The 19,954-nt window shown below is 49.3% G+C and overlaps 5 protein-coding genes across 5 annotated transcripts; 4 read left to right on the top strand and 1 right to left on the bottom strand.

Annotated features, from left to right (window-relative positions):
* Positions 1-2,092: 2,092 nt before the first annotated feature.
* Positions 2,093-3,545, top strand: BJ212DRAFT_1262540 (FAD/NAD(P)-binding domain-containing protein; the record flags this gene model as incomplete). The annotated part of the gene is made up of 3 exons (XM_041330275.1): positions 2,093-2,263; positions 2,319-2,657; positions 2,715-3,545. 3 exons carry the CDS (start codon positions 2,093-2,095, stop codon positions 3,543-3,545), a joined length of 1,341 nt encoding a protein of 446 aa, XP_041197767.1.
* Positions 3,546-8,235: 4,690 nt separating this feature from the next.
* BJ212DRAFT_1296273 (uncharacterized protein) lies at positions 8,236-10,578 on the bottom strand (the record flags this gene model as incomplete). Its single annotated transcript, XM_041332415.1, has 5 exons — positions 8,236-8,343; positions 8,418-9,007; positions 9,060-9,724; positions 9,772-9,851; positions 9,898-10,578. The coding sequence occupies 5 exons, from the start codon at positions 10,576-10,578 to the stop codon at positions 8,236-8,238; spliced, it is 2,124 nt and encodes a 707-aa protein (XP_041197766.1).
* Positions 10,579-12,026: 1,448 nt separating this feature from the next.
* Positions 12,027-15,556, top strand: BJ212DRAFT_698861 (CHAT domain-containing protein). The gene is made up of 3 exons (XM_041343851.1): positions 12,027-12,219; positions 12,267-12,364; positions 12,421-15,556. Exons 1-3 carry the CDS (start codon positions 12,141-12,143, stop codon positions 15,376-15,378), a joined length of 3,135 nt encoding a protein of 1,044 aa, XP_041197765.1. The 5' UTR covers positions 12,027-12,140; the 3' UTR covers positions 15,379-15,556.
* A 433-nt stretch (positions 15,557-15,989) lies between these two features.
* On the top strand, positions 15,990-18,329 carry BJ212DRAFT_698844 (uncharacterized protein). The gene is made up of 5 exons (XM_041343850.1): positions 15,990-16,091; positions 16,161-16,304; positions 16,360-16,499; positions 16,547-16,644; positions 16,696-18,329. Exons 2-5 carry the CDS (start codon positions 16,282-16,284, stop codon positions 18,169-18,171), a joined length of 1,737 nt encoding a protein of 578 aa, XP_041197764.1. The 5' UTR covers positions 15,990-16,091; positions 16,161-16,281; the 3' UTR covers positions 18,172-18,329.
* Positions 18,329-19,895, top strand: BJ212DRAFT_698819 (CHAT domain-containing protein). The gene has a single exon (XM_041343849.1). The coding sequence runs from the start codon at positions 18,487-18,489 to the stop codon at positions 19,657-19,659; it is 1,173 nt and encodes a 390-aa protein (XP_041197763.1). The 5' UTR covers positions 18,329-18,486; the 3' UTR covers positions 19,660-19,895.
* The last annotated feature ends 59 nt before the right edge of the window (positions 19,896-19,954 follow it).

Below are 19,954 nucleotides of genomic sequence, written 5' to 3'. Positions count from 1 at the left end.
AACCAGCACCAACGGTATGAAAATTCTGACATACATATAGCCCGGAGTGGAGGGGCAACGAGAGCGAATGACTCGGAGGAGCAGGAGTGGATGGTGGGAGGAGGATGGATTATGGGGGGACGTATTGGATAGCAAATCCTAGGCTAGCTTGAGTCAGCGCGTGTGTGGTTCTAATTCAAACTCTTTACCTCGAATATTCAATATATTATATGTAACCAACCAGAGGTTAATTCTGAGAATTCCGATGTGGTTCTGCTGTCAGTTTAGGTCCGAGGACAATAAACCCACGTCCGCACAACTTATCTATGCGGTGTCTGTTTAGACCTAGAAACGAGTCTAGTCTAACACATCAGGATTCACATGATATGCGGCATCTGTATATATGGATTCTGTACCTACACTAATCCAGCCTCGCTATTTTCTCGTCTCCACAAGTCGTAAGGGTGCCAAACGCATGCTAAGCGTCGCTAAACCTGTCCTAGATAATCATCGTGAGCGCTGGAAGTTCTGATTGACTCGGACGCAAGATCAATCTATTTTCGTATATTACTGGGCTTTACTAACCAGGACCCATACATAACCTGTATGAAGTTAGAATAGAGTCTCGGCGGGTGATTGAACAAACGCTAATATCACAGAACTTAGAACAGAGTGTAGGTACGAGTCAGTACATGTGAGTACTATAAACTGCAAGATACTAACATACCTCGGCGAGTGATTGAACAACACTGAGGTAAACAAGATGAAGATGACTAAATAGGCATCATAGAGTCGGAGTCTATGTATTATAATCACAGAACATTAACATGCATCAGATCCTATCACAAGATAGAACAGGCTTGACAACGTGGGAGCCTCGGGTGATTTAAAAAATTATAGCATTTGGAGCAGTGATTGTCGAGAAACAAGCGTTTGATTCTAGGGGGTGGCGTTCCGGCATATACCTTGCTGTAACTGGCTTACCTGGCACCATTTCGAACTTCGTGCTTGCACTCGGCACTTATAATTTGGTCTTCGGGACTTTGTCAGTCACAGCAGGGGACTCAGCAAGGGGATCAGTGTTTTCTTTGGTAGGTGACATCAGAAAGAGAGGGACAAGTTCGTAACTTGAACAGAGGTTGCGAGTACAAGCAAATACATAATCTAAACCATCAAAGTCAAACTTTTTTGTCGAGCACACGCGCTGGTCAGATTAAAACTGACGTTTTGATGAGAACGTCTGCTTGGAAGATTTTGGCGTGTAACCTGCGAAAAACATGTAACCAGACTCAGTTGCCGAGCGGGGCCTTATTCCCCCGATTTATTTTTTTGGGCGTACAAGACGAAATAAATAAACTGGGATGAACTGTCAAGTAAGGTTGCTGATCCTGTCGCGGAGAGTGAAACACGAGCAACTGGAAGATGACTCATCATGACGCGTGATATCCACAACGAACCTCTTGGAAACTATCCCAGTTGTGCTTCTCGCCAAGGCAGAAGACTCTGGGGATCAACTCATCCCTCATTAGTGGCCTTAGACCGCCGCCGACGGGACAGACGCAGTGGTAGACGAGGAGCATATGACAAACAAAAGTCCGAGGATCTCTTTGACACCCTTATCAACGTCTCATCAGACAAGACATTCAAAGGCTGACTCCGATAAGTTACTTTTCTCGTATACTTAAAAGTTCCCGCTTACAAGTAACACTGTGCTATCATGAGACTGCAGGACTTTTTGGTATTTGGATGTCCTCATCAGCGAGGATCCTACTTTCTATCCACCCGGTATGTCTCTGCTTGTAATCTGATATCTTTGAACTTTGGCGGCTCGGCACACAATCGGACTCAGTTTACTGCCGTCAACTTCACGTATGAAATGAACTGCCAACTCAATAACGCTGACAGTTTATTTCCCATCGCTTATTGTTTGAAAAGCAAATGAACTGTCATTGAGTAGCATGCCTGTTCGGCAGTGGACCAGGTGCGCCAGATAGTAAACCATCATTCGTAACGAATCATTGTAACCTGAATCATAGTATTGGTAGCCTTAAATACCAGGTGCATGAGCCATCGCATCGTCACTGTCACTCTATCATTCTTACTCCTTGAGACAATGTCGTTACCTGACAATTCTACTGTGCTTATTGTTGGCGCAGGCCCCTCTGGTCTCGCTGCTGCTCTTTCTCTCATCCACCACGGGTGTCGTGACTTCGTCATCGTCGACGCCATAGTCGAAGGACAGAACGTATCACGTGCCATTACTATACACTCTGCGACCGTCGAGGTACGCTGCCACTGGGCGTTCATATCAAGGCCCCCTAATGACTTTATGATCATAGGCTTTAGCCAGCATCAATGCAGTAGATGTATTACTATCTCGAGCTATCAAGGGGAAGAGCATCAGAATTACATCCCGTGATTCGCAGATTTTTGAGGCCAAATTCGACCCTCTCAAGAAACATTCTGCCTACCCCTACGCACTCTTCGTCCCTCAAAATGTGACCGAGCTTGTGCTTGTACAGAAACTGCAAAGCTTCGGTGTTCAAGTTCAGCGTCCACATAGGGTGATTGGAATGAAACAGAACGAGCAGGATCCTCACATCACCGACGTCTCCTTTGAAGATGGTCAAGTCATCAAAGCTAGATATATCATTGGCGCAGATGGCGCTCGCTCGACTGTGAGTTCTCGGTGCCTGCTAGCTTAGCTTTGTGGAATGTCTAACGAGCACCTTTAGATTCGTACCGTTTCTGGAATAGGGTTCTCTGACCCAGAAGGCCCAAACCCAAGCAATCACCTATTGGCTCAAATGGTCTCTGCGGATGTCACATTCGAGCCCGAACCTGTTGGCCCGCTAACCATCGAGGGTCACCTCAATGGCACAGCTTCCACAGGCAATTTATTTGTGCTCACACCACTCGGCAGCCGCTTCAACGACGAGCTGACGCGAGATGGAAAACCCATTTCAAAGCCCATATTTCGTATAGATTGTGCTGTACCACTCAAGAATGGAGAGCCGCCTCGCGCACCGCCGAAGGAGTACATCCAGGACTTGATCGACACGTATGGTCCAGCGTGTATAACATCAGTTCTATCCCTTAATCCGACGCCTGTCAAGATCGATCAGCTGATCTGGTCGACACGTTTCAGAACCCATTCAGCCATCGCTGACCGCACCTTCACGCGTCTTGGCGCCGCAATTTTCCTAGTGGGTGACGCAGCCCATATTCATTCACCCGCGGGCGGCCAGGGCATGAACCTGTCTATCAGGGATGCAATATTCCTTTCAGAGGTTGTCACAAAGCATATTCAAGCATCTGCAGAAAACCCCGATGTGGGTGATACTATTTTGCAGGAATTTGCGGAAGCGCGTCACGCTCGAGCGTTGGAAATTATCGGCTTCACAAAGAATCTTTTGAAATTCGCAAGCCTGACGTACAATACATATGCTTGGTGGATGCCGTTTAGTCGGGCCTCTGCGCGCGATCTGGTGCTGAGGATATTGGGCAGATTTGATTTCATGCAGTCGATGGTTGCATGGGACCTGAGTGGGCTTGGAAGACGGTAATTGCGCATTCTTGGAACCGTACTTTGTTTCTGTCTATTTTGTACGAGTATCGGCCAATTCGTTCGCCTTCGGACGTTGTGGTGAGTGTAGAGAATGGAACATATGCATTACAATACAATACTTCACGTTGGCGGGTCAGACATCGAGAGCCAGTACTGAAAGTTGTTTGCGTGTGCTGGTCGGTACCACTATTCCACGACCTATAGCTGAGGAGTGCTCAGGGGCTGTCTATATGTAGACGTCGTTATTCAAACAACTGAGCATTGGCTCATACATCTCATATCACGACAGTGCTAAGTGAACCAAGCTGAAAAGTAGCAAACCCGAGTCTACGGGGCTCGTAGCTCTCGCCGAAGAACTCCAATATTATATTCTGACCGTCCGGTGACTCTTCAGAGACGACTTGGTAACAACCTTGCAAGTAAGTGTTGCGCAGCATAGTACTGTGATGACCGTCTGCCACCTCATCATGACACGCGTGAATCGTCCCTGATTGAAACATGAAGGGTTAGTGTGTACAACTTGGCGACAATCGAAGCAAATCCTACTAGCTTCTCCGAGAAATTCTACACGGTAGTACTGAACTTGTCAATTCCGGTCGACGATTACCCTTGGAGGTGAGGGAGGGGTAATTTTTCTATTCTGCTTGGGCAGAGGTAGGTCGGCTGGAGTTGCCTTCAGTTTCTCTTGCAGCTTTGCAGGTCACGTCAGATGAGGCTAACTGAGAACGATTCCACCTTGCAACTTTGTTGTACAACAAGACGTCTGTTACACTGCAGTACTAGTAGTATACACAGCGCACATCATGATCCAACTGCTTCTAGTCGTCATCGCCGATATTGTGAACCTCTCCAGGGTTCACAATGAAAGTCCTCAGCTTGGGGAGAGCGGTGTCCTCAACACGAAGGCCACTTGCTTCAGGCCTCGCTTCCACGATTCGGACTTTCCTGACTCGATATCATAGAACAAAGTACTCCCCTTCTCACCGTCAGCGGTGATGCGGACAGATATCGTGTATTGGGAGCTGTTTTCAATCCTAATCACGGTCTCTGTGGCCGCCGATATATTCAGAATATTATAGGAACTGTTGTAAACCTCTGAACGCACCTTTGACAGACATTATGTGTAGTAGTAAAGAGATTTAAAACAAGTGTTTGATGCAGCGGTAAAGATCCTGGGGAATGAATCAGAAAGGAGGACGAATGACACCAGGCCTTGGACTCACTTAGAGTAATCGAAGGAGCGATGGGGAGCTACCTTCAAGACTCGGTCGCGTATTTATACGCATGAACCTGAATGAATTCTTTCGGAGCTCACATTCAAGGCTCACATATTGCCCGAGTTAAGTCATTGCCTGATTGGTTTTGCACGATCTTCTCAGTAACATTACGGTTCAGATGATGATCAGAATCCGACGAAGCAGCTGACCTTGGCAAAAGAGGGGTTCGGATGTGAAACGAATAGCACTGACAAGCAACTTGTCATCATCATCGTGATTTATGTATGTAACACACCTTTGGAGTAAATCATCATGCGGCCTATCAAGAGTTCCCGGCGCGAAGTCTGACAGTTGAGTCAGATCCGAACATGCTGAATGGAAGCCTGACGGGGATTACTTCTCGAGCGTTGCCCGCATACGGTGGCGCTCGCACAGGTCCGAGGGTGCTGGACAGTGTTACGAGCACATTTCGGGGTTGAAATATAAGGACTTTATCTTCTTTCAAGTCGCGGCCGTCTGCTTTCCAAGAACGCAAACCACAATATACACGTTACTAGTAGTACTCAGATCTGAGGTGTCCAGTATGCTGGTTCTCTCTTCAAATCTGACGAATTCACACTTCATTTCGGTCTGCACCGCCATGCGACCACTATTTTTACATGCCAAAGCAAGGAGCTATTGCATCGGATAGAGCCACCATCACGGCCTATTACTATGAATCAATACGCTGATTCGTGCCCATACCTCAGTCTACTTGTTTGGTTCGCGGAAGAATGACGAAACCGCCGCGGGACACGTTCATAGTAAGTTCAGCAGTAGTAGGTCGCTTCGCTGGGTTGAGTTCTCTGACTCTAGTCCTAGGACCTGATGGCAGATACGATCCTTGATGGTGCCACTGATGAGTGGTGAAGGCGGATAACTGGCGATCACGTCATAAAAGAAAATATGCAAAAGAAACAGAGAGAACTCAGAACACTGATCTTCACCATATTTGCTGATTGTGAAGTTCTTGTAGTGAAAGACGAGGAGCGCTTCGCCACCTCGCTTAACTAAGCGCAGACTCCCACCCTCGTACCTCGGATGGCTTAGAAACCCAATTCCGGCTGAGTTTGCATTTGGCATTCAAGTTCTCCCCGGACCTCTTAGCTCCCCATGGTACAAAGGTATTGCAGGAACAGCTCAAACTTTAAACGTAAGTCACATTACCTGGTTGATCGACTGATCACCACACAATGTCGCCATCTCGGTTCAAGTTGAGTACCATCACGATCCTGGCAGTTACCTAAGTAGTCGTTGGATCAGTGATCATGATACTATCACTTCCGGGGTCAATCGCAACTTTATCGACGAGCAGATGTAGTTGACTCATCGTAGTCCCTTTATTTCAATCCCGAAATGTGCTCGTAACACTATCCAGCACCCTCGAGAGTGCCACTCAGGCTGTGAGCATGGCTCGAGACGTAATCCCTGTAGGCTTCCATTCAGCATGTTCGGATCCAACTCACAACTGCCAGACTTCGCGCCGGGAACTCTTGATGGTCCGCATCATGATTTACTCCAAAGGTATGTTACATACATAAATCACGATGATAGCAAGAATGATGACGAGTTGCCTGTCAGTGCTATTCGCTTCACATCCGAACCCCTCTTTTGCCAAGGTCAGTTGCTCCGTCGGATTCTGATCATCATCTGAACCGCAACCCATTGGGCAATGACTTAACTCGGGCAATGTGAGCTTTGAATGTGAGCTCCGAAAGAATTCATTCAGGTTCATGCGTATAAATACGCGACAAGCCTTGAAGGTAGCTCCCCATCACTCCTTCGATTACTCTGAGTGAGTCCAAGCCCTGGCTTCATTCGTCCCCATTTTTGATTCATTCCCCAGGGATCTTTACTGCTGCATCGAACACTTGTTTCAAATCTTTTTACTACTACATACAATGTCTGTCAAAGGTGCGTTCAGAGGTTTACAGCCAGTTCCTAATAATAATTCTGAATATACGGCAGCCACGGAGACCCAGATTGGCATTTACAACGGCACCCTATACACGATATCTGTCCGCATCACCATTGACGGTGAGGGGGGGAGTACTTTGTTCTATGATATCGAGCCAGGAATGACCGATTTGTGGAAGCGAGGCCTGAGCAAGTGGCCTTCCTGTCGAGGACGTCGGTCTCCCCAAAGGTGGAGATTCTCCTTGTGAAACCTGGACAGGTTTACAATATCGGCGATGACTAGAAGTAGTTGGATCATGGTGTGCGCTGTGCATACTGCTACTCAGGTAGTGTTGTACAACAAAGTTGCCAAGTGGAATAAATATGTGTACTTGTGAATCGATGATCGTCCGCGTTTTGTATATTGTATGAAAAGTCCGGGGGACCGTACACGGGCATCGCGCCGAAACGAAGTCCGTTGCACAGCTAGCCAGGCCTTATACATGCGGTATATTCGATCGCAAACCTCCTCGACGCCAAACCCCTTTGCAATAAACACGTTTGAATAGACCCTCATATACCCCACTCAAGACGGACGTCCCAAAGCCAAACAACGCCATATGCATACCATGATAAATTATACCTAGACTCATCATAAATAATGCTATCTATCCCAAGCAAGCTGCATAGTCCAAGAGGCAAGAAAAAAAATTGAAACGAGCGAGTGTGAGTATGTACGAGGATGAGACAAAACATGTATGAACGAGTGAATGCGTGTCCGAACGAGAGTGTATGTGTGTACGAAAGAAAGCGCTGAGGATGAGAAACGAGCGTAAACGTTGAGATGCGCAAAGGAGCGTGCAATGATGTGCTCAAGGATCGTACCCGTGCAGTGATAGTAAAGGTACGACGTGCCCTCTCTCATCCTCCAAGCGAAAACAAATCATACGCAGCAGAGGAAGGATAGAGACAGAGCACTAGATTAAGCACGTGGCGATATTAAAGTTAAAGTCGCATCAACAAGGAAGAGGAAATAATGCACGAACAAGCAGGAAAAGAATGAAGGAATAAGAAAAATGGACAAGAAATTAACATGCAAATTTTTTAAAATAGAATATGTAGTGGATGGGAGATGCAACGGTCGTGGGATGAAGGAAAGCATGCAGAAAATAAAAAGAGCATGAGCAAGGGAACATGAGGGATTGTGGGTGGTGTCGAAACAAAATAGCAAAACTGTGCCGAGCAAAAAGGGAGAGAGAAAGAAACAGGATCAGAAACAGTACAATTTCCAATGCATCGCAAATGTCCACGGATTCCCCAGATGAAGCAACAGCAGAGGTAGGAAAACGAGTTTGAAGGATCATGCGTGATGCGTGATGCGATGATAAATTGACGTAACGTGGTGTCGTCAATCTCGCCGAGTCCATGACCACGAGGCGGCATATTCATTACTAATGCGTGTTTCAGCTGTTGCCTACGGGCAAACATCAGTCATCGCCCACCACACACCACAAAACGCCATACACACGAAGGACATTACTCAGCCTTGAATCGCGCCCCACCCTCTCCTCCACGCATAATAGCTTTCATGAACCCAAAGAATCGGTCCGCGTATTCGGAAGGCGGGACGGGGCTAATTTTGTGCTGTTGAAAGGTGAGTTAGCGTTAGTTTTAAGAACGAAGGAAGGAATGAAATGGCTAAAAAAAACGCAACTCACCCGATCAGCGCTCAACCCCTTCCAAAAATGCTCACACTTCTTTAACCCTCCATATGGAGTCAAAATATCAATAATTCCCAAATAATAAATGACATCCATCTCCTCATTGCTTTCATCGGTCGCTTGAAGGCCTCCTTCATCTTGATAGAACAGAAAGTGATCGCGGTCTTGAGTGGGGTGGGGTTGCTGCGAGGGTGTGTAGGAAGGAGGATGGTGGTGCGGGTGGGGAGGCTGAGGCTGAGGAGGCTGAGATTGGTGGAGAGGATGAGATGGATGTGGTGGGGTTTGGAATGTCGGGTGGGCCTGTTGCATAATCCCATTCCCGCTCACAACCGAATTTGTGTTGCTCGTACCCTTCGAACCAGAACGTGGTCGCGTGCGCTGGGAGTGGACTGGCGTAGACGGCGCAACGGTTTGCATTGACGGAGAAGGCGAATCCGGGAGATCAAGTGCCGTTCCTAACTGGTGCGGATCAGATGCGCGCATGATTCGGCGCATAGCTATCGCTTCAGGGGACCGCCCGTCTTTCGTTTGCGTGGTTTTTGCGCCGGATGGGTGGGACTGAGGGCTGCGCACACGAAAGGGTAAGGCTTATGAACGCAAGAGGAAACGGTAGACGAACCTCAAATACCCTCAACGTACTCCCTCTCACATTTTCCCTATTTCCCCTATTCCCCCAATGAAGCCCAACGAGTAAGCTATAATCCATAACTCCAAGATCCCTCAACATCTCACTATCCCTCCTCAACTGCTCCGTTAAAAGGGCCCTCTTCTCCGGACCAAGCTCCAGCACCCTATTACTATCGATCCAGTTCAAATCCTTCTGCACGGCACGAGGATTCTGCTCCAGTTTCGCAGGTGGTACGATACGCCCGACAGTGCTCCCTTTGAGATCGTAAGATTCGTGAATGTCTTTGTGAGGCGGGAACAAATTGTTCATGATCACGAAATGAATCTTTTGTCCCCTAGGAAGCTTTACCCGATGAAGTCCATAAAACCGGCTCAGTAAAGTATGAGGGTTCGCTTTGACATGCTCCCAGTACTGCGGGAGAACTCGAAGGAGGAACTTGTGTTCCGCGTGCCGGATGGTCTTTATGATGAAGCGGTAATCGCGGGAGAAGTAGAAGAAAGAGCCGCTTTTGCCTGGAGAGGTGAGCTCGGAGAGGATATATTTAGATGTGAGGGAGAGGAGATAGTCTGCAGGGTCCAGAGAGAAGTGGTCTTCGCGGAGTTCGCGGAAGACCCAAGGGGCATAGTCTTTGAATTTGAAGTCGTATCTCGCGGAGGGAGTGAGTTCGTTCCCGACGCTGAAGGGATATGAGTTTGGAGTATGGGACGGATAGGGAATACGTACATATCGAAAGAGTATTTGTGCCTTGCGGTAAAATCCTGTTCGGTAAGGGGTCGCTTTATCTTTGCCTGGCATCGTGAGACCTGGGTGGAGTCAGAGCCTGCGCACATAGAGAGATTGGGGACGCACAGCTATCCTGATGCCCGTGAGCATGTTGTACATAAGGACATAGTTTGCATGGTCCTCTCCTATTAAATTGCCTACCAAGGGAAGCTCGTCCTCTTTCTGAGCCACTTCGACGACAGCTGCTGCGGCAACTTCGGCAGCCTGCTTTCGCTTCCTTTCACGGCGAATCTGCTCTGCTTGGATCTGGATGTCATCCTCCAGTTCTCCAGTTGCGACATATGGAGATGGAGGTGGATGAGGACGGCGTGCGGAGCCTGTCGTGTTGCGGCGTACAGGACGAGGGGGTGGGTGGAGGAGACCGTCTGGATACTGGGTCTTGGATGTGCTAGCAGTTGGTGCGTAGCTGCTCGTCTGGGAGACTTTAGGGACTCTGGCAGAAAATTTTGTCTCTGTGGAAGCACGGTGAAGGCGGTCGTGTGTGCGCCGACTGTTTATGGTGGCTGTATCCAACTCTACATCGATGTCTGCCTCGATGCCCTTCGGGAGTGGGTCTGACTTGGAGAGCCTGACTGGGAATAAGGATGATAGATTGTCAGGTGACTCGTCTACGCTGGCTGGAGGAGAAGGTGGAGGTGGACCGATTGTATCCTCACGGGGAATGCTAGGCAATGGTTTTGGCGGGTGAAGGTGAACTGCATTCCTTGTTACTTCTACTATATGAATTTGAGTATGAGTGTGGTCCATGTCTGGGCAGATCGTCGTCGTCGGCGAAGGCGCTGTTACGAATGATGCGGCTGAAGATGAAACCAAGCTGGATTGTCGGTCCAGTGCTGACCTGGGTTCGCTCGCGGTCAGAATTGAAATGCGGTTGGCCATTCGGCCACGGTAAAAACGATAAGTTCACCGTTGGACACGATGAGGGCAGACAGTCACAGACTGGACTGAACGTTTCTCGTTGCAAGTCCAACAGCCTCAAACTAACAGGTGGTGGCTGTGCTTATTTCTTCAAAATCACACGATCGGAAACGGCGGACTTCCGACTTCATGGCACAGCAACTCATTAATGCAAAAACCAGTTTCAGTTACAAGCTGGATATGTAATATGCAAAGGCAGCCGAAATCTGAGCAAAGGTGCTCGACTTTTCAATGTGCGAACGGCGGCCATTTTGTGGAGTCTGTCTCAATCTCGGAGATGACTAGTAAGATAAAATTGGACTTGTGCCTATGGCTGAAGTCTTTTTCGCAATTGAATAGCAGATGGCCTGATCAGGGAACACCCCTCCGAGTCTCTCGACGACGGTCGATTCCTCCATCAAAATTTACCCCCCACCTTCACCTCAAAGACCGAGCTTAAGCAAGTCCCAGGTACCCTGTACGTCTTACATCCGACCTCGTAAATCCAGGCTGCCTCTATTTCTACAACACTAGGTGGCTCGACCATCCTCTGTCCATAACATTCGGACTCGTATAAAGTCGTTCGGTTCCTCATGTACACGTCTTTTCAGCGACTTGTGTTGTTTGCACTATCAATTACACTGGATTTTGCATTTCGCCTTGGTGTACATGCTAAATGAGTATCAAGTATGTCTGATAAAAGCCAAGCACACCCGGTATGCCAGTACGGTAGCAAGGTTGGATCAACATGGCAGGACGCTCTGAGATTCACATGTCCCCTCTAAACCTAGCATGCCACTTCTCTAGTACAGGCTCTCCCGCTAACGCTTTTGACCTTGCGCTTAGTGCAACCATACTAGCGTCTATTGTGCCGAATAGCCATCGACAATATGGAAATACACGTGCAGCATGACCTGAACCCTCGAATTCTCTACTCCCTTCACCTGAACTTCATCTACAATCCCCGTATCCCTACCCACCATCTTCCTCTAACGTTCATTCTACCCACCGCTCAACCCATCCTTGATCTTCATCGCTCCATCATGCCTAGTAGCTTGGAAGGCCAATCTATCAAACTCGAAGGTTAGCCGCTCTCTATATCACCTTCGTATCTGTTTCATGATCCTCATAATCTATCTACAGTCATCGGCGGAAAGAATCTTCGAATACCCTCTGGGCGCGTACCCGCAAGCATTTACGTCTCCGTCGACGTTGACTCGAGGAGACGCTGGAAATCAGCCATCAAAGTCTTATCATCCGACGAATCTGTAGCATGGGGCGATATCATGACCTTGTGAAGTCCACGGAGACTTTCAGACGCGACTCGAGGACTGATCTTCTGTTTTTGTAGATTATTAGACGGTTCACCTAAACTATCGTTGCATATCAGGGCATCTTTCGAGCTCGATCGAATGCTGGGAAATGGAGAACTCATCGGAGAACTCGAAACGACGTGGGATGAGCTACTCAATCACGGAGATGAACCTTTCAGTGAGTGACTAGCCTCTCATTCACGCACGACTACTAACATCTAGTAGATCTCTCATTCCCACTCGTTCGTGGCGACTGTCCTTCCCTCACGCTAAAGGCCGCTGTTGTACAATCTTGCGACAATCAGGACAACACACTGCTTGACGTGAGTGACATCAGTCCCTGTGCCGTTGGCTTTTGCTGACGGAACGTCAACTGCAGTCCACAGCAGACTGCGAGATTGATCGAGACACGGATGCAGGCCACGCCCGATTCGTCGAATATGTTTCAAGCGAGAGCGACTCTTACCTGAACGATGCTGTAGAGCATTTTCAGTCGGTTCTAGACCAGTGTCCGGTCGACCATCCTGACCGTGCAGCGGCTCTCACCAACCTCGCGTGGGCCCGCCTCAAAGGCTACATTCGGAAGGATTTCCAAGACATTGACTCCGTCACTTCCCTCTTCCGGGAAGCCCTTGAATTGCGTACGCAGGGCCACCCCGATCATCCGCTGTCGCTCTATCACCTCACTGAAGCGTTGACCTGGCGCTACATCAAGGAGGCCACTGCCGTCTATATCCATGAATCCGCCCAACTGTACTGCAAGCTACTGCCCCTTTGTCCAGAGGGCACCTACCTTTGCAGCATCGCGGCAGGGGAAAATGGCGTGGATTATGTGATTCGCGCATGCAACAATCTTCCAACCAACGCATCAGATGAAGGCATCCACCTCAGACGAATTGTGCTCCGGCTCTGTCCTCTGGGTCATCAACACCGTCCGGACGCACTCTACGAGCTTTCAAGTGCTTTCCAATTACGCTTTCGACAATGCGGCAGCATTGATGACATAGACGAGAGCATACGAGTTGGTCGCGAAGCTGTTTCTCTATGTCCTGAGGAACATTCCAAGCGTGATGCCTATTTGAATAACTTGGGCTATTCACTCCGATTCCGCTTTGATCACCAAGGCAGGTCCCATGACCTTGATGAAGCCATCTGTGTATATGAAGAAGCGCTGCGCATGTGCCCTGCTGGGCACGACAGTCGTCGTGTATCATTGGACACCCTAGGAGGCGCCCTCCGCTCCCGTTTTTACGAATGGGGTGACGTTAATGATATTAACCGAGCCATCAGCCTCCGTCGCGAGGCGGTAACATTGAGCTCACCTGGGAATCCATATCATGACACCACGCTTCACAATCTCGCCATCACGCTCAAAACCAGATATAACAAATTTGATGTCAGCGAGGATCTCGACGAGGCTATCGATCTTTACCGCGAATCGCTTCGGTCAAGGCGACTTGACCATCCAGAGCGTCACAGAAATTTGTTCAATTTGAGCTCGGTGCTTTGCTCTCGTTTCACGAAAACTCAGAAGAATGAAGATATCGAGGAGGCCATTCGACTCTGCCAAGAGTCGTTGGAGGCTCTACCTTCACTGCACCCAGATAGATTTAACGGCTACACATGGCTACAGGAGGCCTATCTGTCTCGTTACCGAGTGCAAAGCAAGTCTGCCGATTTGTCACTCACTGTGGAGAACTTCAGACTAGCATCACGACACACAACTCAAGGATTTCCAGACCGCATCAAGGAGGCTATTGACTGGGCTCGCCAAGCAGAAGTCTATCAACATGAATCTGCCCTCGAGGCATACCAAATATGCTTGGAGCTTTTCGACAACCATGTAATGACGCGATCGTCGATCATCTCACGACGCGAGGCTGCAACCGCTTTTCGCGGTGCTCAATCACTACCGGTAGATGCAGCCTCATGTGCCATACGTCGTGAGAATTTACAACAGGCAGTCGAACTCGTGGAGCAGGGCCGTGGCCAGCAGTGGTCGCTGGCCTCACGACTTAGAACACCGCTTGAAGACCTCGAGTCTACGAGTCCCGAGCTAGCTCGCGAGCTCTCAGAGCTGAGCAAGAGCCTTTCTGACGCTCAGGGTTCCGCAGCCAGCACAGACAGAGTCGCTGCTGATCGGGCAGCAACCAAGTACAGGCGACTTACAAGGCAATGGGACACTGCAGTGGCTGAAATCCGTAATCTTCGGGCGTTCTCGCGATTCTTACTCCCACTGTCTTATGATGATTTGCAAGCGGCGGCGCGTCATGGCCCAGTCATCATCTTCATCGCCAGTCAATATTCATGCAGCGCCATTATCGTCCCGACATCAGGAGAGCCTCATCATGTTCCCCTGCCGTCTGTTACCCTTACAGATCTAAATAATCTCAAAGATCGCTTCGCCAGGGCGATACGACACGCATCTATCATGGGCCCAAAAGTGCCGCGTAACGATCTGATAGTCCTCTTGCGGACAGTATGGAACAATATCATGCTACCCATCGTCAATGTCCTCCAGCATGACCTGAAATTAAAATTCCGCTCTCGAATCTGGCTGTGTCCAACTGCAGCTTTCACGTCCATTCCTCTGCACGCGGCTCACCCCTTTCAAACAAAGGCAGATGGTTCTAAGGAGCCATGCCTGGAGGATCTTTACATCTGCTCTTACACGCCGACACTTTCGGCTCTGGTCAGATCTAGACAGATGATGAAGAGTCGTGTCGCTCCATCCTTCGCGACAATCGGACAAGGTCAACCGGGTGCAGGGAAAGGCAAGGCGCTCTTGGCTGTCGACAGCGAGCTCGAGCTTGTCCAAAAGCTCGTTCCTGCGATGGCCACCCGCACTGCTATTTCTGGAGACGCAGCGACACGAGCAGGTGCACTCGAAGCTTTGGAAGAGAACACCTGGGTGCACCTTGCCTGTCACGGGAAGCAGGACCCTACGCAGCCTTACGATTCCCATTTCGTCATGAAAGATGGACCTCTGACGCTGCTTGATATCATGGAGAAAGACATTCCGCACGCAGAGTTCGCGTTTTTATCCGCTTGTCACACCGCTGTCGGGGATGAGGAGACGCCCGACGAAGTCATTCACCTTGCAGCTGGTCTCCAATTTTCAGGGTTCAAGAGCGTCGTTGGCATGCTGTGGGAGGTCGATGACGCTGTCGCAAAGCATGTTGTGGAGGCTTTCTACAAGAACATGTTCAAGGATTTGGAGGATGGTGGTGACATGGACTGTACGAAGGCAGCCTGGGCGCTCAACCGTGCTACACATGCCGTGAAGACGAAAGTGCCGCTGGAGCAGAGGATGGTTTTTGTCCATATTGGTGTGTAGTTTTATCTTGCATGGCTTTCACTAGTAAGCTAGGCTCTGGTACGAATTGTTGTTGATATTTCGTCTCGTTGGTGTATTTGTTGTAACATTGCCTTGATACTTGCTCCGCATCGATATCTCCTCGTGTAATTGTGTACTATTAGAATAGTCTTTCGAAACTTCATTCATTGTTCGAGTATTTGAAGTGTTCTTCACACACTGTCAGGCGAAACGCACCCGGAACAGTGAGAACGCTCATCGATCATCAGTGAACCTGCGAACAGTATATTGTAAAGCATTGCAACAATCTTCGTGTATATCTGCTGACTGCTTTGACATGGAAATATTTGGCATTGATTTTACCTTAGTTTTGTGGGACGCTCTGAGATTTCCCGCTTACCCCCTCTAACCTGGGCGTGCCACTTGATTGGCCTTGACATTTTACCACTTCTTTAGCACAGGCTCTCCTGTTGTCGCTAGTCGGTCATCTGTTGGCCTCAGCATTTGGTGCAATCATACCAGCGTCTATCGTGCCGAACAGCTGTAAATGCACGTGTAGCATGACCACCGAGGCGTCACCCCAAAGCGCTCCACAGTCCCCATATCTCTACCTCCCGCCTTCTTCTACTCCTCATTCTGCCTACTGCTCGGCCCATCCTGGATCCTCCCTGTCATCATGCGTCATTCCACCATCATGCCCGGTGGCTGGGAAGGCCAATATGTCAGACTTGAACGTGGGTCGCTTTATATAAACTTCGTATTTGTTTTGTACCTCAACCTCGCGCCTAATCTACAGTCATCAGGGTGAATGATCTTCCGCTCCCTTCCAGGCGCTTACCCGCAGGCATTTTTGTGACTATCAATGGCAATTGGAAGAGGCGCTGGAAATCAGCCGTACGAGTACTATCATCTGATGATTCTGAAATGTTGGGCGATATTGTGATTTTGTAAAGTGTATAGTGACTTTCACATGGGATTTGAGGACTGATCATCCGTTTTTAGGCCATTACGCGAGGTACCTGAATTATCGGTGGAGATCAGAGTATTATATGAGCTCGGTCGATTGCTAGGTAATGGAGAAGCCGTTGGAAAACTCGAAACAGCGTGGGACGAGTTACTCGGTCATGGAGATGAGCCTTTCGGTGAGTGCCCTACTTCTCATTCATGCACATCTACTAAAATCTCGTAGAATTGCCCTTCCCATCCGTTTGTGGTGATCACCCTTCTCTCACGCTGAAGGTCGCCGTCCTACATCCTTGCGAAGATCGTGATGGTGCACTGTTTGGCGTGAGTAACACCCAAGTCTGTTCTGTTGGCTTTTGCTGACGTCACGTGTAGTCCCTTGTAGACTGCGAGATAGCTCGAGCCACCGATGCGGGCCATGCACGGCTTGCCGATTACGTGACGGGCAAGACGGTCTCTCACTTGCACGATGCTGTGGAGCATTTTCAATTGGTTCTGGACCAGTGTCCGGTCGACCATCCCGACCGCGCAGCGGCTCTTTTCAACCTCGCATCGGCCCGCCTTATGGGCTACGTTCAAAAGGATCTTCAAGATATCGATTCTAGTATATCTCTATTCCGCGAAGCCCTTACATTGCGTCTGCAGGACCACCCCGATCACATAATATCACTCTGTTATCTCGCCGACGCGCTAATCCGGCGCTACTTCAAGGAGGACACCGCTGTCGACCTCCATGAATCCATACAACTGTCCTCCAAGTTACTGCCCCTCTGTCCAGAGGGCACCTGTTTTCGTTACATTGCGGTAATGGCAAATGGCGTTGATACTGTGATCAGCGATAGCATCCAATTTCAGCGAATCGGGCTCGAGTTCTATCCTCCGGGCCATACAGGCCGTCCGAGAGCAGTCGACAAACTTTCGCTGGATCTCAGAACACATTTTGCGCAATGCGGCAGCATTGATGATATAGACGAGAGCATTCGACTTCGTCGTGAGGTCGTTTCTCAATGCCCCGAAGGACATCCCAGCCGTGATGCCTCCCTGGATAACTTGGCCTCCCCACTCCTGTCTCGCTTCGAGTTCCAAGGCAAATCCGATGACCTCAACGAGGCCATCTCTCTATTTGCAGAAGCGCTAAGCCTGCGCCCTGTTGGGCACGAATTTCGTGACTGCACATTGGATAACCTAGGAAGAGCCCTTCTTACCTATTCAAATCAATATGCTGGCGATATCAACCTAGTTACCAACCCCTACCGAGTTATCATCTTCGACCGCGCTATCAGCCTCCATCGCGAGGCGTTGACGCTGCGCCCACCTGGGCATTTATATCACGATACCGCGCTTAACAACCTTGCCGTCGCACTCGCAGCCAGATATAACAATTTGCATGTCACCGAGGATCTTGACGAGGCCATCAGTCTCTCTCGCGAATCGCTTCGGTTAAGGCGGCATGATCATCCCGAGCGCCATAGAAATCTTTTGAATTTGAGCTCGGCGCTCTGCTCTCGTTTCATGCAAATTCAAGAGAATGAAGATGTCGAGGAGGCCATTCGACTCTGCCAAGACTCTTTGGAGGCTTTGCCTACATTGCACCCTGACAGACATTTCAGCTACACGTGGCTACAGCAGGCTTATTTGTCTTGTTACCGAGTGCGGCACAACGTCGCCGATCTGTCATTCGCAGTGGAAAATTTCAGACTGGCATCAGGACATGCCACTCAAGGCTTGCCGCAGCGCATCAGTGTGTCATATAGCTGGGCTGTTGTGGCTGAGCAGTATGATCATGGATCTGCACTGGAGGCTTACTCGACATTTTTTGAGCTTTTGAATGCGCATTTGGCGACACGGTGATCAACAACTTTACGGCGTGAAGCTGCTGCCGCTTTCCGTTATGCCAGATCACTACCTGTAGATGCAACCTCATGCACATGTGCCATCCGCCATGGCAATCTACGATACGCAGTCGAACTTGTGGAGCAGGGTCGTGGCCAACAGTGGTCATTGGCCTCTCGACTGAGGACTCCACTCGATGATCTCGAGTCCAAGAACCCCAACCTAGCTCACACGTTCTCGGAGCTCAGCAAACACCTTTCCGACGCCCAAGGTTCCACAGTCAACCCGGATCGAGCTACTGCTAACCAGGCAGAAACACAGCACAGGAAACATATGGAGCAGTGGAAAGCTGCAGTTGCTGAAATCCGTAAAGTTGATGGTTTTTCGCGGTTCCTACTCCCGCCGTTGTACGAAGATTTGCAAGCGGCAGCACGTCATGGCCCAGTCATCATCCTTATTGCCAGTCAATATTTGTGCAACGCCATTATCGTCCCAACGTCGGGGGAGCCCCATCATATTCCCTTGCTCTCTGTCACTCTCGCAGATCTCAATAATCTCAAGGATCGCTTCACCAGGGCAATACGACATGCGTCTCGGATGACCCCAGCAGAGGCGAGGACAGATCTAATAGTACTCTTGCGGACAATATGGGACAAGATCATGCTACCCATTGTCGATGTACTCAAGAACGTCCTTAAATTACGGCGCTACTCCCGAATCTGGTTGTGTCCAACTGCAGTTTTCACAACTATTCCTCTCCATGCGGCTAACCCCTTTCAAACAAGGAAAGATCGCTCTGGGAAGGAGCCATGCCTGGAGGATCTTTACATCTGTTCTTATACGCCAACACTATCGGCTCTGATCAGGTCTAGACAAATGATGAAGAAGCGTATCAGTCCGTCCTTCGTAGCGATCGGACAAGGTCAACCGGGCACAGGGCAAGGCAAAGAGCTCTCGGCTGTCGACAGCGAGCTCAAGTTTGTCCATGAGCTCTTCCCCGCAACGGCCAACCCCATCACCCTCTCCGGCGACCGCGCCACGCGAGCAGGTGCACTAAAAGCTTTGCAACAGAACACTTGGGTGCACCTTGCTTGCCATGGAAAGCAGGACCATGAGCAGCCCTACAATTCTCATTTCGCCATGAGAAATGAACGTCTGACGCTGCTTGATATCATGGAGCAAGACATTCCGCACGCCGAGTTCGTGTTCTTATCCGCCTGTCATACCGCTGCTGGCGATGAGGAGACGCCCGACGAAGTCATCCACCTCGCAGCTGGTCTCCAGTTTTCGGGTTTTAAAAGCGTTATTGGCACGCTGTGGGCGGTCGATGACGCTGTCGCCAAACACATTGTTGAGCCTTTCTACGAGAAGATGTTCGAGGATTCGGAGGATGGTGATGTCATGGACTGTAGGAAGGCGGCGCGGGCACTTAATCATGCTATACAAGCCGTGAAGACGAAAGTGCCGCTCGAGCAGAGAATCGTTTTTGTTCATATTGGTGTGTAGTTTTATGATGTTGTACTGCTTTCGTTTGCTACAGATTCATCAGTTGTTGATGTTGGATTGTTTTTCATCCTTTCGGTGTCCCTCTTGTTGGCTCTTGTAGGATTACCTTGATACTGCAGTTTTTATTTTACATTACATCCCCTCATACTATTATATTTACGCTCAGAAGAGTCTATGCGACTCCATTCATTCTTCATACACTGCGACGGGGAACACACTCGATTCTACTACTGGAGAGACTTACTGAGCACTTCAAGGTATGGTCGATGCGTGCCACCAACCCACATGCCGGACA

Source organism: Suillus subaureus (assembly GCF_016647635.1).
Source record: "Suillus subaureus strain MN1 chromosome Unknown BJ212scaffold_4, whole genome shotgun sequence".
Classification (NCBI taxonomy): domain Eukaryota; kingdom Fungi; phylum Basidiomycota; class Agaricomycetes; order Boletales; family Suillaceae; genus Suillus; species Suillus subaureus.
This window is presented reverse-complemented; position numbering and strand designations above follow the sequence as displayed.

Bases quoted from the DNA above. Each gene is read 5' to 3' on its own strand.
- BJ212DRAFT_698861 (XM_041343851.1), top strand. From the start codon at position 12,141: ATGCTGGGAAATGGAGAACTCATCGGAGAACTCGAAACGACGTGGGAT. The intron at 12,220-12,266 runs GTGAGTGACTAG...AACATCTAGTAG, and splicing joins TCACGGAGATGAACCTTTCA to ATCTCTCATTCCCACTCGTT. The intron at 12,365-12,420 runs GTGAGTGACATC...CGTCAACTGCAG, and splicing joins AGGACAACACACTGCTTGAC to TCCACAGCAGACTGCGAGAT.
- BJ212DRAFT_698844 (XM_041343850.1), top strand. From the start codon at position 16,282: ATGTTGGGCGATATTGTGATTTT. The intron at 16,500-16,546 runs GTGAGTGCCCTA...AAAATCTCGTAG, and splicing joins TCATGGAGATGAGCCTTTCG to AATTGCCCTTCCCATCCGTT. The intron at 16,645-16,695 runs GTGAGTAACACC...CGTCACGTGTAG, and splicing joins GTGATGGTGCACTGTTTGGC to TCCCTTGTAGACTGCGAGAT.
- BJ212DRAFT_698819 (XM_041343849.1), top strand. From the start codon at position 18,487: ATGGAGCAGTGGAAAGCTGCAGTTGCTGAAATCCGTAAAGTTGATGGT.